Raw genomic sequence first — 16,139 nt, forward strand, 5'->3', positions numbered from 1 at the left:
ATCGCTTAACCTCTGCACCACTGTGCCAGAAGGGGACTCCCAGGGATCTATGAATGCAAAGTAGAGAATGACCTTCTGCACATATGGGAATTAACCCATTCAGCTGTCAACCCTTAAGGCGGAACCGCCGCAGTTGCTCATTGATTATGGCGCTCGGCTGCTGACATGAAAGTCACAGGTGCGATCCCGACTGCGGCGGTCGAATTTTGATGGAAGCGAAATTCTAGAGGGCAGTGTGCTGTGTGATGTCAGTGCACGTTAATAGAACCCCGGGTGGTTGAAATTTCCGGACCTCTTCACTACGGCATCCCTCATAGCCCGAGTCATTTTAGGACGTTAAACCCCCATAAACCATGAACTTTAAGGCGGAGCTTAGGTGTCGATCCCCTTCAATTTTTTGTTCTTTTTGCAGGTCACGTTGAGATTCCGAAAGACACCAGGCTCCTGTACAACATATACAGCGTTAACCACGACCCCAAGATCTGGCCGGACCACGACGTGTTCAAGCCGGAGCGATTCCTGGACCCGGTGACGGGCAAGTTGGCCGCCAAGGACCACTTGCCACCCCTACTCAGCTTCGGCCTCGGCCCACGGACGTGTCCCGGCGAGAAGCTCGCCCAGGCGGACATCTTCTACGTGCTCGTGCGGCTAGTGCAGAGGCTGAACATCGCTGCACCTGAAGGCGCCGTTGGCAAAGAAGCCAAACCGATGGGCTCCAGTTTCTTCCTTGTTGCAGAACTCCACGACATTGTGCTCACAAAGCGCAGCTGAACATTTTCACATTTCCATTATGTTATCAGCTCCTGTAAGATTTCTTCATACCCGAGTAGGAGCGCAGTTTGTCAGCGTAATGTAAATGCACATTTTTTAAAGGGACACTGAGGAGAACTCTATCGTTTTTTTTTTGTTAGCAAAATCTGATACTTCGGCATTTCATGGCTTTGTTGCCGCTTGTCCGGGCGCGAAAGATGCATTTATTTCAAACAAATTTGGATTCGAAGTTGAGAAAGTTTTTCCCGCCGCTCTGATTCAAACTCGAGAACTCTTATGACGACACGGAGAACTCTTATGACGTCACAGAACGGAGTGACGTGATACGTGACGTAAACGCAGACTCCGTGATTTCTGACGGCTAGCGGTGCGATGCGCAACCTTTCCTTTGCCAGCCTCAGAGATTCGTGGTTACATGAAGTAAGGAAAATTCCTCCAAGGTGGCGCCTCTTGTCCTAGGAAGTCATCACGCTTGTACTTGCGAGATTGGCCTGTGGCGGCGACACCTGTATTTTGGTTCTTGCTATTTTCTACATTACAAGAGCTTTGTTTTCAGTAAGAGTGGCGTTTTTGTGATCAGGAGCTGCTATTCTATCGATACTAGCCAACTTCAATTTCTCCTCAGTGTCCCTTTAAGGCATAAGCCTTACTTGCCCCATTAAGCGAGTCTGTTTGTGTGTGTGTGTGCGTAGTAGCACTCGACGGTACACCCATAAAAAATGGCGTCCACATGCAACCTGGCAGGTGGTGGTTAAATTAATGATTGGTTGCTCTTCCAGAGCAGCCTGGCTCGCACAAATTACACCAGTGGCAGCGCCTGCCATCCCAGGGCAGCGGTGCACAACTTTACCGCTGCATCACTGTGCCAGGAAAGGTACGAGGACTCTCAGAGATCTGTGAATGTTAGGTAAAGAAAGACCGATTCTGCATTTATGAACATTAACCCATTAGCTATCGCGTCATACCCTTAAGGCGGATCAGCGGGGAGATCAGAAGGAGCGTGGCAGCGGCTACGTGGAGCCATGCACAGGTAGAATTGCCAGCTGCGTGGCACCGAGTTACATCACGCGGCGACTGCGTTCACAAAGTGAGCGGGCGAGCTTATGCCTTCTCATACGTAAGCAGAGTTAAGTGTCTCTGCCGACTTTTTTTTTTTAGTTCAAAGCGAAAGCTGTTATAGCTTTGGTTTAGCCATATAGCCCTGCATTCTACCGTGAAATCTACAGCGAAAGCTGGAATACCTTAAATACTTAGAGAATTTATTTGACTTAATTAAAATAGCTGAATTGAATTTGAGGTAATTAAATTGATTCTTATGGTGGCTACCTGCCAGGGTTGGCAGGTGGCAAAGTGAATAGTGGGAAATCCCCCTAGATCTCAGAGTCTCGGGGAGAGAGGGCAAGTGCGAGGCTGGAATTAACCTAACTGGCTAAAACAAAGCTATCACAGCTTTTGCTGATTAAAAGGATACTGAGGCGGTTTTTGAATCTGCTAACCTTCTAGGGTTCAAATCTCCCATGTCCCGCGAGAGCGCAAGAGAGAACAGCGGAGAGGGAAACATCGTCCATGACGCCATGCCGCGTTGAGGAGCCGGGGATACGAGCTGCCCTCCGATCTTTCAGTGAGCGCTGTTTCTCGTGCTGCGTGCATTGTTACCCGTGTTGCGTGCACTGTGGACGCACATGTCAGCCGAGTTTGAGCACCACGCAGGTTCGAAACGAGGTACTGCTCTGCTTTCGGGTGCACGAACAACTATGGCCGCGACTGTGACGTGTTCCACTAGCTGTTTCCCACAAGATCAAAAGCTCGCAGCGCAGAGGGTCGCTGTTGTGAAGAGGGACCAAAGCAAATGTACACTGCTCGAAGCAATTTCGTTAGAGCGCTGCATGCAGAGCTTGTCCATAATGCGATCTCTACGGCTTTCTTTCAAAAAGGCACGGCTGAACCACAACATGGTTTCTTCGATTTTCTTGTGTATGAGACGTGTGTCACAATCCCCAAGAATCGCCTCTGCTAAAGGAAGAAACATATGAGGTAAAAGCTTCTACTTCCGATTCTAATTTCATACTTCACGCGACAGTTCAGGTCTCTTTGTGTGCGGAGGTTTGCGTGAAGGTTGACAGCGATCAGTCGATGGAAAGCGACCCCGCAATGGGACGGACAGGTAGCTTCAGCACGTGGCTGCGTCTGCGCGTCTCTTTTTATCAAGCAATGAGATACACTACAGGCCTCTGTGCTAATCGTTGCGTAACCAATCAGCGGCATGATTATTCGTGTGCGGACAGGCTATTGAGACGAGCTCATTGTTTTGTCGGAGGTCGTGCTGGCCCTGCGAAATGCTTCCCCTCATGGAATACACCTGACATGCACACGGAGCCCCTGCAGAAGCTTTGCAGAGGCTCAGGCATGCGTCACTCTCCTCTCGGGTGGAAAGCCCGATCGGTCCATTTCTGCCGCCAGCCAAATTCCATCGGCCCAATAGGACGGCGAGTAGGAATTAAGTTGCATTCCCGCAGCGACAAACACGGCAGAGCCCTTCGAAGCAGGACCAGTCGTTTCAGAATGTCGGTGGCACTGCCTTTTTAATGCGAGAGCGAACTCGTTAGGTGGAAAAGGCGACATCGTCGACGGCATCGCCACAGGGCTGCCGCGGCTCTGTCGCGTCGTTTGTGGTGAAAAATACCACGAGCGCCCACGGCAGAGGCCTTGCGCAGCCTTCCCTTACAGCATGGTTTGGGTGTCAACCGAGATGTGAGACTGTAGGCTTATGGCTTAGGATTGAAGGAACGAGCAGCTGACTCAGATCTAGGCAAGAACAGAACAGCCTGCCATGGTTTCAACTTGCCACAGCCCCACTCAGTCTTTTATTTTCTTTCTCCCTTTGGCTGTGCTCCAGACCCCGGCAAAAGAAAAGCGCTAAAAGACAATTACTAAGCCATTTCCTTTCCTCAAAAACAAATTTCCTCCCCTCTAAGGAATTATATGGAAGTAGACAACCATGGCTTAGACGAGGAAATCACAGAGCAGGAGGTCTGGCTTGTGCCAAGTAGCATCAAAACTGCCTTGGTAGTGGGGAGAAGACAGGATCAGTAACAAGACCCTCCGTACCCTGGATGATGCGTCAATCACAGCCACTACCAAGTACTTCATGCTGGAACAACAGTTCTATCCCAGACTCCTGCAAGCACTCTAAGGTCATATTCATTCCCAAAGCGAACAAAAGCTGGATCTTCAAATTCTTAGACCTATCTAGCTAACTTCCTGCCAGGTAAGATCCTAGAGCATGTAATTCTCAACAGACTCAACGCCTATGCCGAGAAGGAAAAACTCTTCCCAAGTAATCAAATTGGCTTCAGCCTATGACAGTATTATTCAAGAGGATTTGTGGGAGATACTGGGCACAATGGATGTGGAAGATGCAGTAACTAATCTTTTAAAAGATATCTATAAAAGCAACAAAGTGCTTATAAAATGGGAAAAAATGTGTCAGAGCCTATAGATATCGATTTATGGCTTAGGCAAGGGTGTCCTCTGTCACCTTTGTTGTTCATGTTGTACCTATAAGGATTAGAGACCAAATCTCCAACCTTTCTTTTTTCAAGCAAGGAGAACGAATTGAACAGTCATTACCAAAACTGATGCACGCGCATGATAGCTAATAGAACAAGGGTGATTTGCAGAGGTTGATGCACATCTGTGGTGCAGAGGGAGATAATTAGGTTTCAAGTTTAGTAAGGAAAAATGGCAGTAATGACTGACTTTTAACGATGAGGGTGGCGAGCATCGAGTACAGGAGGCCACGCTAGATGTAGTGGATAAGTAAAAGTATCTTGGGTGTGGATAAATAATGGTGCTGAGTATCCAACAGAACATGAAAAATATGTAATGACTAAAGCCAGTAGGAATACAGCTGTCATAAAAAATAGGGAATTGTGGAATTATGACAGGTCTGAAGTGGTAAGAGGGATCTGGAAAAGGGTGATGGTTCCTAGTTTGATTTCCAGCAGTGCAGTCCTGTGCATGAGACCAGGTTCAAGCAGCGTGGGGTAGGTAGGCTTGCTTTGGGAGCACACGGCAATACACCAAATCAGGGTGCACAAGGTGACGTGAGATGGGCATCATTTGAGAGCAGAGAAGCTAGCAGCAAGATAGAATTTGAGGAGCAATTGAGAGAAATGCGGGAAAAGCAAAAAGCAGTTGGCTAGGAAAGTTTTTAGTTACTTGTACATGAGGAATGTCAACACAAAATGAAGAAAGCAAACTAGAAAATCGACAATCACAATTTGGACAGCCGCCGCAGTGTCTCAGTGGTTATGGCATTCGGCTGCTGACCCGAAAGACACGGGTTCAATCCCGGCCACAGTGGTTGAATTTTGATGGAGGCGAAATTCTAGAAGCCCATGTACTGTGCGATTTCAGTGCACGTTAAAGAGCCTCAGGTGGTCAAAATTTCTGGAGCCCTTCACTGTGGTGTCCCTCATGGCCCGAGTCGCTTTGAGACGTCAAACAACCATAAATCAATATTCGTACAGTAGGGGGGGGGGGGGGGGGGGGAATCAGCAATTATCGGATAAGAAAAAGGTTAAAGAAACAGGGAGAGCTCTGTGGAAAACAGGGACTCAGACGAAATCAGCACTGGGAACATACAGAATGTTCAAACAGGAAGTTGCCGAAGAAAATATCTACGATAATTCTGGGGGAAGCGCTTTGTTATTTAAAGCCAAGACAGACGTATTGCGGACTAAGACGCACTGAGTCAAGTACCAAAAGACAGACAAGCTATGCGGTGCAGGTGGAGAGGAGGAGGAAATGGCTAAACCCTTGATGCTTTTCTGTAGAGAGCTTCACCCTACAGTTGAAAGCAACAGGGCTGGTTTATTCAAAGCACTGGGGTTTAAGGACAGTGGAGAAAAATATACTTTATATGGGTATCTGATTGGTGGCTAAATTCAAGGCAGCAGTAAAATTTTACGAGTCACAGCTAGCGGCTCTCGATTTAAAGGGTTAAGCCTTAATCCATCCATCCATCCCTTTGTCCGTCCATCTGTCGATCCGTCTTTGCATATGCTGAACTAAAAGTGGGAATGTGAGAAATGGCTTAACATCCCACAAAATACCTGTGTATAGCGTACACAAGCGTGCATACGCTTATGCTCGGCTTTGGTGTTTAAACATAGATATAGTTGACCGCCAGGTCACTGAACTTAAACTGTGGATCTAGGAAGAGGGAAGAGTTCAAAGGGAGTGACAAATAATTCCCGGCATTTGCCGAGCGTCCCATGACTGAAGCAGCAGCCTTGTGCGTGAATTTGGTTTGTCTTCAGCGCAATAGCTCCATCATCGTCTACCCTGTGGTCGCATGCCTTGCAGTGCTCGGCCACTGCGCTTCGCTCACTTTAACATTAGCTTTGTGCTGCTCCATATTTTCTGTGAAATACTTGGGTTTCCGAACACACAATGCCGGGCACTCAGAACAGTGTGTTTTTTACACAATCCCTTGGGCCTTTTTTCTTTAGGATGACGACTTTTTGAGTAGAGCAGGAGGCATTCGACTGTTTTACTCCTTAGCCCTGATGGACGAAAGGGCCCAACCCTTCACAGTGCTGCAAACGACTTGCGAGATGAAGTATAGTAACAGCCCTGAACTTTGTTTCCCAGCCCTCCTTTTCTCTCCCAACTAGGGCCACCGAGTAATACAGGGCCATTCTGTATAACAAGAAGCCATTCTGTGTAACGCAGGGCCATCCTGTTTCACACAGGTCCTCCCACTTGAAAATCCAGTTCACCAAATCCTGTATAAGTGTCACACTGGATTTTCAATAGGGGTGGAGGGGTCGAATAATGGGAGGCCTTTACTGTAAAGGCTCCTGAAGATCACAACGGACAACCCCCCCGGGAGTAAGGCGAGAGAATAGCACCGTTCCAGTGTGCTGCTTAGAAGGGTGTTCCTGAGGTTTCAAGGTTCTTCCTGTTTTGCCAAGACCACGTAGCCAGCAAAAGCAAGTGCGCAGCAGCTGCTGACACCAGCTAATAATAGGACACAACCACGTTATTTTTACTATAGCCCCTTTTATAAAAATACCTCTTGTAGCAATGTCTCCATAAGCCTGCTGCATTCATGAGGAGGGCCTACCCAGAAGGCTACATTCGTCACAAAGGCTTGCACAAGCTTTATGCAGTTCAAAGCGTAACCAAGGCCAAGAATGAAGCAGGTCAGTATAGGGCAGCAGATTTTAGATTTTGTTTGCATCTCAAGGTGACACTGTGTTGCTGAGGTACATAAGAAAAAATAAAGCAAGCAGAACATCCAGAATGTGGTAGCCAAGTTTTTAAACTCTTCAAACTGCTCCCTTTTTCAGGGCAATTCTTGGCAGTACGAACTTCACCATGCTGACAAGTTCCAACCTGAGTTTATCTCTGCTCTCTGAACAACAAACCTTCAGCGGCCATGTTAGAAAAGTCGTACACCCAGCACTCATGTCCAGAACTTGCCACACCATCAAACATTTATGATTTTTTTAAAGGCAGGTTTCGCGCATTTTCTGCTACAACGGAAACAAGTCCGAAGACATGTCCACTTGAAATTGACCTCATGAGTCAAGTGTGGTAGTATTGTCGAAGAACACTTGTGGAGTGCGCCGGGGAATAGGCGGAAGCTTTCCTGCATGCCGAACCATGACATGCTGAGTCAGCTGGTACCTGCAAAGGGGCATAACAACAAAATGAGTGCAGGGGCTGAGAGGTGCCATCACATATAATTTCACAGCAAGGCGTGGGAAGGGCAATGTTATTTTTCATTCTTTTCCACTCTCTAATGTATGTAAGAAAACGTAGCAAGTTGTGCCGACTGCGGGCATGGCATTTTGTATGTTTATTTCTTAGGGAGCCCAACTTAATATATATGTACAAACAAGTCATTGGTGATGCGAGCAGTGCACTCTTATTTTCCTCCATTTTTCCTTGCCCACCCTAACCAATGTACGAAAAAGTAAGGGATGCTACGACCATGTGGCCAGAGCAGCCACCCCCCTTAATTGTGCAAAACTTGACATTTTGCAAAAAAAAAAAAAAAACACACAGTCAGTGCAGCTAACCTCTGCAAGTCAACATCCTTTGAGGCTGACTGCATTAGCATTTATTTTATTTTATTACCTATTTGACAGTATTGTAAGCCTGATTTCCAGGCTTATACAGAAGTTCTGTCCAAGCAGACAATGCTTGGTATTGCGAAGTAAAATGTGCAATAAATATGGGCAATACACACATTGCTAAAACAGCCAAGATCGGGCATAGCACACTGCTCATAAATTGCTACAAGCAACAAATAAGAGGCTTAGTAATCATTTTAAGGGGCTTCACTCTAAGAAGACTCAATTTTTGAACAAACAGTTCAAAAGTGCCGATATTGATACATCCATGCGACAACCTATTCAACTGTTCAATGGTCAATAGAAAAAATTAATATCTGAACGTGTCACAGCGAGAGTCAACCAGTATGATACACTCGTCATGGTTAGTATTGCGTGAGTGATCGTGAGGCGGTTTTAGATATGTAGCTTTATTTGTGTTAATGTAATTGCGACACAAAAGAAAAAAAAAATTCAAAGAAGAAACACGAGGATGATTCAACAGTAATATGATGCCAGCACGGATGCACATGTCACTTACACTGTTGTGCCGTGAGTATTTTGAGTAGATGAAACGAAGGGCAATGCAGTGTATTTCTTCTACATTATCAAGATATGCCTGGTAGGGATTTCAAACTCCATGACTGGTCATATGACAGACTTATATACCGTTGTTGTAGCTTGACGTTAGATGGTGCTGATGAAAGTTTTCTATGCGGCAATCCTAATTGTCTGTGGGCCTTGTTGCACATGTTAGTGATGTGTACGTCTCATTATAACTTGCTTGTAAATGTTGCACCCAAATATTTGACTGTGTTTGCATTGCTAATGTTAATTCCCTTGCTCTTGTACGTGAAACAAAGAGGCTCCCTTTTCCGAGTCATACATGTTGTCTTTGCAATGTTCATGCCCATTCCCCATTTGCCACACAAGCAAGCAATGTTAGCTTGCGATGTATTATGTCTGAACTGATCATCACGAGTAGTGTATATGACATCCTCTGCAAACAATCTTATGCTTACTCTAGGAGCTACGCAAGTGCAAATGTCGACATATGCTAGGAAAACAGTAGGACATAGAACTTCCAAATGGTCAGAATAGACTTCGTTTATGCTGACGTATTGGCTATGGTTAGTCAGGTACGGCATTATCCAAAATACTACAGTGGGATTAATACCAAGACATTTTAGCTCATTAATCTGATTGTAATGAGACACCTGGTCAAAAGCCTTTGAAAAATCTACAAATACAGGTTCAGCTTGCACTTGAAGGTGGATTACGATGGCAAAATTGTGAGTTATTTCAAGAATTTGAGTGACAGTCGAGATGTTCTTGTGAAATCCACATTGATTCGAGTGCAGCTCCTCCAGATCCTCCAAATAGCTGATGATTGCTTTATTGATTATATGTTCCAATAATTTACAACTCGTGAGTGATATTGGCCTATAGTTAGATGAAAGTAGTCTATCTGCAGCTTTATGGATGGTAATCACCTTTGTACTCAGCCAGTCTGCAGGTAGGGTGGCAGTTTGAAGTGAATTGGTAAAAACTGCATGTAGGATTGGGGATATTTGTTCTGCATAGCAATCTAAAGAATGCATTAGAAATACTGTTGGGGTCTGCACATTTTTGATGTCAACATTGAGCAGCAAGTTCAGAATTTCACATTACGTGATCACGACATCTGGCACTGATAAAGCCAGATCCAAAGCCGGCTCACACGAACCACTTGGGCATGAAAAAACAGATTGAAAGCATGAATTGAAGGAGTTCGCTCTAGTGCGGTCATCACTGATAACACAGTTGTCATCTTCGATAACACACCGAGTCTTAGTTGACTTTGCATAAATGGGGGACTATGGATAGGTGGTACAGCAGTCCTTCTTTACACATGTACGCACAGGCGGGCGTGTTTCTCGTGATGTGACACTGTATGCTGGCAAGGAATCATAGAGTATCTCCTGCTATTGTGGGAATTGGATTGTGGAGCGAAAAAACAATATTTTATATGTTTACCAATTTTTTATCCACAGCTGGCTACCTGTGGTCTGTGATTACAGCATTAGTATGAGAAAAATTGGCTAGAGAGGTGAAATGTGGTTTCGTGCTCCCCTCCCCTAACCAGTTTCGACAGTGGCAGGACATATGCTATGATACCTTGCCAGCATAACATGTCACATCACTTGAAACATGTTGCAGAATGCAACAAGGTTGAGGTGGTGTTTTTCACTCCCTTAAAATTGGCCCGCATCCGTGCACATGTGCAGAGAAGGACTGCTGTGCCTCCTAGCTATAGTTCCTTTATATACAAACTCAACTAAGACTCAGAGTGTGCACAGTTGTTTACAGATTAGCTTTTTCCTGCGGTAAAGTTAATGTTGGTCAGTTGGGGCAATGTACTAACATTTGAAGATGCAGAGACAGACGTAGACGAGGCGTCTCTTGGGCTCGGTTAAAAGAAACCCGAAAATCAGATCCAGTGTGCTCATGTCTCCAAAGGCTCTGCAAGAAAAACTGGCCTTCCAGACGAGATTTGCCCCTTGAGGTCAGGCCTTTCTACGAGCATCGTGGCCAACTCACAACAGAGGACGATCTGCTACTCTATGCGTGGTTGTTCCACTATCCTGCAGGAACAAAATTTTGCGTCTTCTGCACAAAGGTCACTTCGGCATAACAAAGACACAAAGCTCGTGCCAAGGTCACTGTTTGGTGGCCAACGGTGGCCAAAGACATCACGACTACCATGAAAAACTGCCGAGACTGTATAAAGACAACCAGCAACCGCAAAATGCCTATGCAGAGCACTGAGTTTCCACTTCGACCATGACAGCGCATTGCAATGGACTTGTTCCTTTTCAATAGCCATTGGCGGTTAATCGTGACTGATTACTACTCTCGATATCCTAAACTTGTTCGACTGGAAAAGTTAACTTCAGGTATAGCAATGACACACTGCAAATCAATTTTTGCCCGCCACGGTATACCAGAGATGGTGGTCTCCGACAATGGTCTGCAGTTTTCGTCGTCCGACTTTACCAGGTTTGCTTGTGAATACGGCTTCACGCATGTCACATCAAGCCCACACTACCACCAGAGCAACGGACTCGCCAAAGCTGCGGTGAAAATCATCAAGTCTTCAGCGAAAAAGACTCAGAACCCGTACCTGACCCTCCTATCCTACAGGTCAACATCACTCAAAGACAGCTACAGCCCCTCTGAACTACTGATGGGGAGGCAGTTGAGGACAAAGTTTCCCGCCACTTCCGGAATGCTGGTTCCCCGCTTGCCAGATGCCACCAAACTCTGGAATTTTGAAGAAGAATACCGTGCGCAGCAGCGTCGAGACTACGACAGGCGACATGGTGTGCGTCAGCTTCCAATTCTCCTCGAAGGAGATGAAGTCTGGGTCACAGGCCTGAGGAGGACAGGGAACGTGCAGAGGCCCGCAGACGAGTCTCGGTCCTACATCATGGACACTGGAGACGGCACCCTGCGGCGCAATCAGACCCATCTTGTTCCTTTTCCCAAGTCTGAGAGAGGATGTGAAGACAACAAGGCATCTACGTATACAGATGCAGACAGACGTAGACGAGGTGTCTCTGGACGGAAATTCTCTGAAAGAATCACACGCGACCTGTGTGGACGCCTCTTCGCACCATCGCACCAGGAGTGGACGCTGTGTAATTCCGCCCAAGAGACTCTCTTATGTTTCAGGGGAGATGTTGTAGGCCTAGCCACTGCATGTGGCTGGGCCGAGAACGCACCTGGCTCCGCGATCGCTTGAGGCTGTGTGTGTCGTACGAGCTCGTTCTGGGCCCAGGCCAGTGTTCGTCTGCCCGGGCAATAAACCGGTTGCTGGTCCTGTTTTCCTCGACTCAACAGAAGATGCAATTAAACTTCTTTAAATATGACATCCACAGCGATTTCACACGCTGCTGTGAACTGCAGCGACTGCGAAGAGGGAAAGAAGGAATTCCATGTGCTATACAGAAACTACAATTTGATACTCAAACAAAGCCTATGTTAAACAGGAAGTGTTCAAAGCGTACGTCATGAAGAAAAAAGAACAGACTATGTAAATGAGCAATCAGTCTCTCTTGCTGATTATAGGGTACGATTCCTAGACGTGATGCCGTGATGGCAGCGTTGCTTTGATGGTTGATGAATCCTGCACATTCTGTTCATTTGGTTCACTATGGATATACATACAGTCAAACCCACTTATAACAATACCGCTTTTAACAATATATTGGATATAGCAGTGGACAGCCACGGCACCGTCACCTTTGCAATGTGTTCTATGGTAAAATAGACCGCTTATAACAATGCTATCATACTAGATTGTCGGTTATAACAATTAAATGTAGTCATTTGGAGCCAACCCTCAAAGAAAAAAACTCGCAAACGCAGCTACCACGCCAGCCAAACGACGCTTACGGCGCAAAAAACACCCGCTCATATGCGGAGCCGTCTGCACAGCGGCCACAGCGGCTGCGAAAAGATCACGTGACGACGCATACGAGGCGAGGCGGCGCACGGGGTGAGCCGGAGAAGCTTGCATGACTCTGAGGAGGAGAAAATCTGGGCAGAGGTGGAGAGAGTAGAGAGGCGCTTCCTTTTGTTCCTTTTGTATCTGCGCAGGGAGCAGTCCATTCTGAGGGTGCGCCGCCCGTTGAAAATGCGTCACGGCATTTCAGCATGAGCTGCCCCATCTTTCCCACTTTCTTTGGCTCCTGCTTCAGTCAGCTCCTCCACCGCCATGAATTGCTTCCGAAAAGCGGGCTTCGCCGGGGATATCAGTGACGCGGAGTGTCGCGAAGCTCCTGCCGATGGAGCGATTACAGAACTTTGGTCTACGGTGCGCGGTGATGACGGCGACGCGGAAGGGCTTGAAGAATTCTTGCACGCCGACGATGCAGTCACCACAAACGAAGAATTGAATGACGAGGCAATCATTGCAGCAGTCACCAGCGCGGAAGACAATGACAGCAGCGATGACGAAGAAGAACCGGAGCCTGTACAAGTTGTCTCTCATCAGGAGGCCTCAAGAATGATCGAGTCCCTGCGGGACTTCATTTTTGCAAAAAACCTTTCACTCGGACATGTCCAACATTTGGATGCCCTCCAGAACGATGTCAGCAAGATTGCCCAAAGCAGTCGAAACTCACTGATTACGGGTTTGTTTCAGCAAAGAAGTGAGAAGTGCAAGCTATTTTGCCCTATTTAAATGCTTTCAAGTTTCATGTTTTCTTTGTTTTTTTTTCGGGCACTAAGGGATTTTTCAAGCTGAGAGGCAGCCGCAGCAACCTTCTCGTATTTTTTACAATGCCCCTTTCGGTGCCACCAACGCGATGCCTCAGCGGAGATCGCATGTCACTTGCCGTCCGTGACCCCTCTTTGCAGTTGTTATGCTTTTTTTCGTGCAACCCATTTATAACAATTATCGGTTATAACAATGGAATTTTCGTGGCACTTGAACATTGTTATTAGTGGACTCAACTGTACTTCATTTTTCTATGCAGTTAATAACTCATATGTGAGTTTGAGTGAGCACTGTTCACTTTCATCTTCTTACTGTTCACGTTCGTTAGCGCTCTAACAGTTTTTTTGACAAAGCATCTGCACCAACTAACCTAGCTTGCCACTCTGCTTTAGGTGTGTAGGGTATGTGTCAGTCCTGCGCAGTCCATAATCCATCCTTAAACCACATATATAAGGTGGGTGCAGGAGAGCGCCATTGAAAATGTTGGAGTGGCCATGTGCAGTAAGCAGTAAATTGGTGTGGGGGCGGGTGTTAGTGTTGGGTTGGGCGTCAAGCTTATATGGTGCAGAAGTGTGAGGTTGACCTTGTGGTTTAGAGGGTTACCTGAGCAGGTGCAGGGATGTGGCGTGTGTACACGCCATCAATGACAACATGATCTCACAGTTAAAGGTGGAGGGCCCCTGACCTGCACCACACTTGCTCACTCATGGACGGAGTGGTTGGAAGATTCAAGCAATGAGAGCAACCCTGCTGAGGCAACACTGGATGCACCACTAGAGCAGACTTCTGATTTCGGGCAGCTGAGTTCCCTTCATCCCTTTATCATAAGTTGGCAAGAAAATGCCAGCTCTAAGAGTAGTGTCATGCTCTCGCATTTCCATGGCATGTATGAGTTCCTTAAGTTCGAAATCATCAACCACAACAATACAAAGCAGACACGAAAGAAACCCACTCACATGCAGTGCACTTCCTTGCCCCTGCATGCTTTGCACTGCTGCAGTTGATGGAGGACCAAATATCCTGCATTTCTATTGTTCTCATTTAAAATATCTGTAGGCAGCATCAACCTTGTTTGAGTCAAGCTTTCCCAGAATCTTGCCCATAAACGGAGTGCCATCAGCGTTCAAGTAACAGGGAAGAAAAAGAAAATGGTCTTTAGCCAGTTGCAAGTCAGAAGCACACGTGCATGAGAAAAAATTGTAAATGCTCGGGTTTAACATCCACAGACGACACATGGGTTATGAGAAACGCTGCATAATGGAGCACACGGGCTTTTTTTTTTGCTGTTTTTGTATCCATTCACGTGTTTCAGCTGCTGATTCTTTCTTGCACCTGTGCTCGTGCTTTCTGAACAAATTTTCAGTTGTGATACACTTCTATGTCTTCTTCCCTGGTTTGTGAAATTTTGCTTAGCAATGAACTCCCCAGCCCCATGAATGCATTCCAAGTTGACCGACCATCAGTTTTGACGTACACCAAAATAAGGTTGCCCATATATGGCTGGCAAATGACATCCCGGCCACAACAATACCTAACCCTGTGGCACTCATAGCATTTACAATGGGGTTGTGAGCGCATGCGGTAAGCAGATGAGACTTGTAAATTAACAGATATGTTTCACATACTGTTGAGCCCACTTACGACAACCGCAGTTGTAACAAACGCTCGCTTATTACGAACAATTGCTACTGTCAAATTAATGTATTAGGGCAATGGCATTGCATCTCAGATACAACGAACAAATGTGGCCTCACAACTCAGTTATAGCAAATAAGGAAGCGCTCTAAACTCGGCCCCAAAGTTGAAAATTCAGTTTCTTGCAGGAGCAGAGAGTAATGAGCGCCTCCATGACACCTCCTTCCTCCTTTCTAAGAAAAGAATGCGACTACTCAAAAGCAAAAAATAATACGGAATGTATGAAACACCGATGAAATGTTTTGACAAATGCGGCCATCAAAAATGCATGCCTTGAAAACGGCAAAAAAATAATACAGGATGTATGGAACATTGATGAATTGTTTTGACAAATGCGGGTGTCAAAAACACATGCCTTGAAAAGCGGCGCCTAGCACTGATAAAAAGTGCAAAAGCTTCGCTTTACCTTCCTTGTATACACAACCATGGACGACAGCGACTGGTGGCTGCCGTGTGTCATTGGGAAGGCTCGTAAGGCGCAGTGTTTTGGAAGCTACATTCTGGTGCGCTACAGACACAACACAAAGGCCTAGGCGATGCACAACTTTTTTTATTGACGACTGCTCCACTAGGCATAAATTTAGGGGAGGTATGGGGATAAGGCTTACTTGGACATAGGACAGGAGTAATTGAAGAGATATGGGAGAGGCCTTTGCCATGCATTGGGCGTAGTCAGGTTTATTATTATTATGATGATGATGGAATGATGAAGATAGGAGGCGACTTGTTCGCCTTGCCTAGTGGCTGTGCTCAATAATCGTGCCGTGCACGACTTCTCTGACTGCAGCGACAACACTTTTCTGCCACTGAACACGTCGAGCCAGACCTGCCACTTGACATCGGCATAAATCACGGGCTCGAGGTGTCATATCAGCGCTGTGTCACCAGTGCATACTGATAGCAATTGACTGACCAGGCGCCAACGTCCCAGTTCGGGTAACTCTCTTCCCCACCGTGGAGTAAGTTCGCATGGATGGAACTGACGGCAAGGTGCATCAAGAATTGCTTCCGTAAGGCAGACTTAATGATTCCAGAAAAAATGGAAGATGCTGTCAAACAGACACATTACCGGATGCATTTAGATTTGTTGTAAAACGACTTCAATGTACAGCTAGCCCGACCTGATGTCGCCTGGGATGACCTCATTGGTGAGGATTATGACGCCAACTTTGGAGAGTCATATGCTGAAGAGAAAATTAGTATGTGAAGTACGAATGCCCTCTCACTGAGAGGAATATAGTGAAGGCGATGACGAGGAAGCCAATGTTGCACCAGCTGCCGTG

The 16,139-nt window shown here is 46.4% G+C and overlaps 2 protein-coding genes across 2 annotated transcripts in view; one reads left to right on the forward strand and one right to left on the reverse strand.

Annotated features, from left to right (window-relative positions):
- LOC144127910 (steroid 17-alpha-hydroxylase/17,20 lyase-like) overlaps nt 1-5,315 on the forward strand; it is a 54,563-nt gene extending 49,248 nt beyond the window's left edge. The window contains exon 4 of the mRNA XM_077660896.1: nt 413-5,315. Coding sequence (XP_077517022.1) covers nt 413-771 — 359 coding nt within the window. The 3' untranslated portion in view covers nt 772-5,315. The remainder of the gene's footprint in view (nt 1-412) is intronic.
- A 3-nt stretch (nt 5,316-5,318) lies between these two features.
- LOC144127911 (zinc finger protein 784-like) overlaps nt 5,319-16,139 on the reverse strand; it is a 31,795-nt gene continuing 20,974 nt past the window's right edge. The window contains exon 3 of the mRNA XM_077660897.1: nt 5,319-7,470. The gene's annotated coding sequence lies outside the window, so the exon portion shown is untranslated. The remainder of the gene's footprint in view (nt 7,471-16,139) is intronic.

The sequence above is a fragment of the Amblyomma americanum genome, chromosome 4, assembly GCF_052857255.1.
Source record: "Amblyomma americanum isolate KBUSLIRL-KWMA chromosome 4, ASM5285725v1, whole genome shotgun sequence".
Taxonomy (NCBI): domain Eukaryota; kingdom Metazoa; phylum Arthropoda; class Arachnida; order Ixodida; family Ixodidae; genus Amblyomma; species Amblyomma americanum.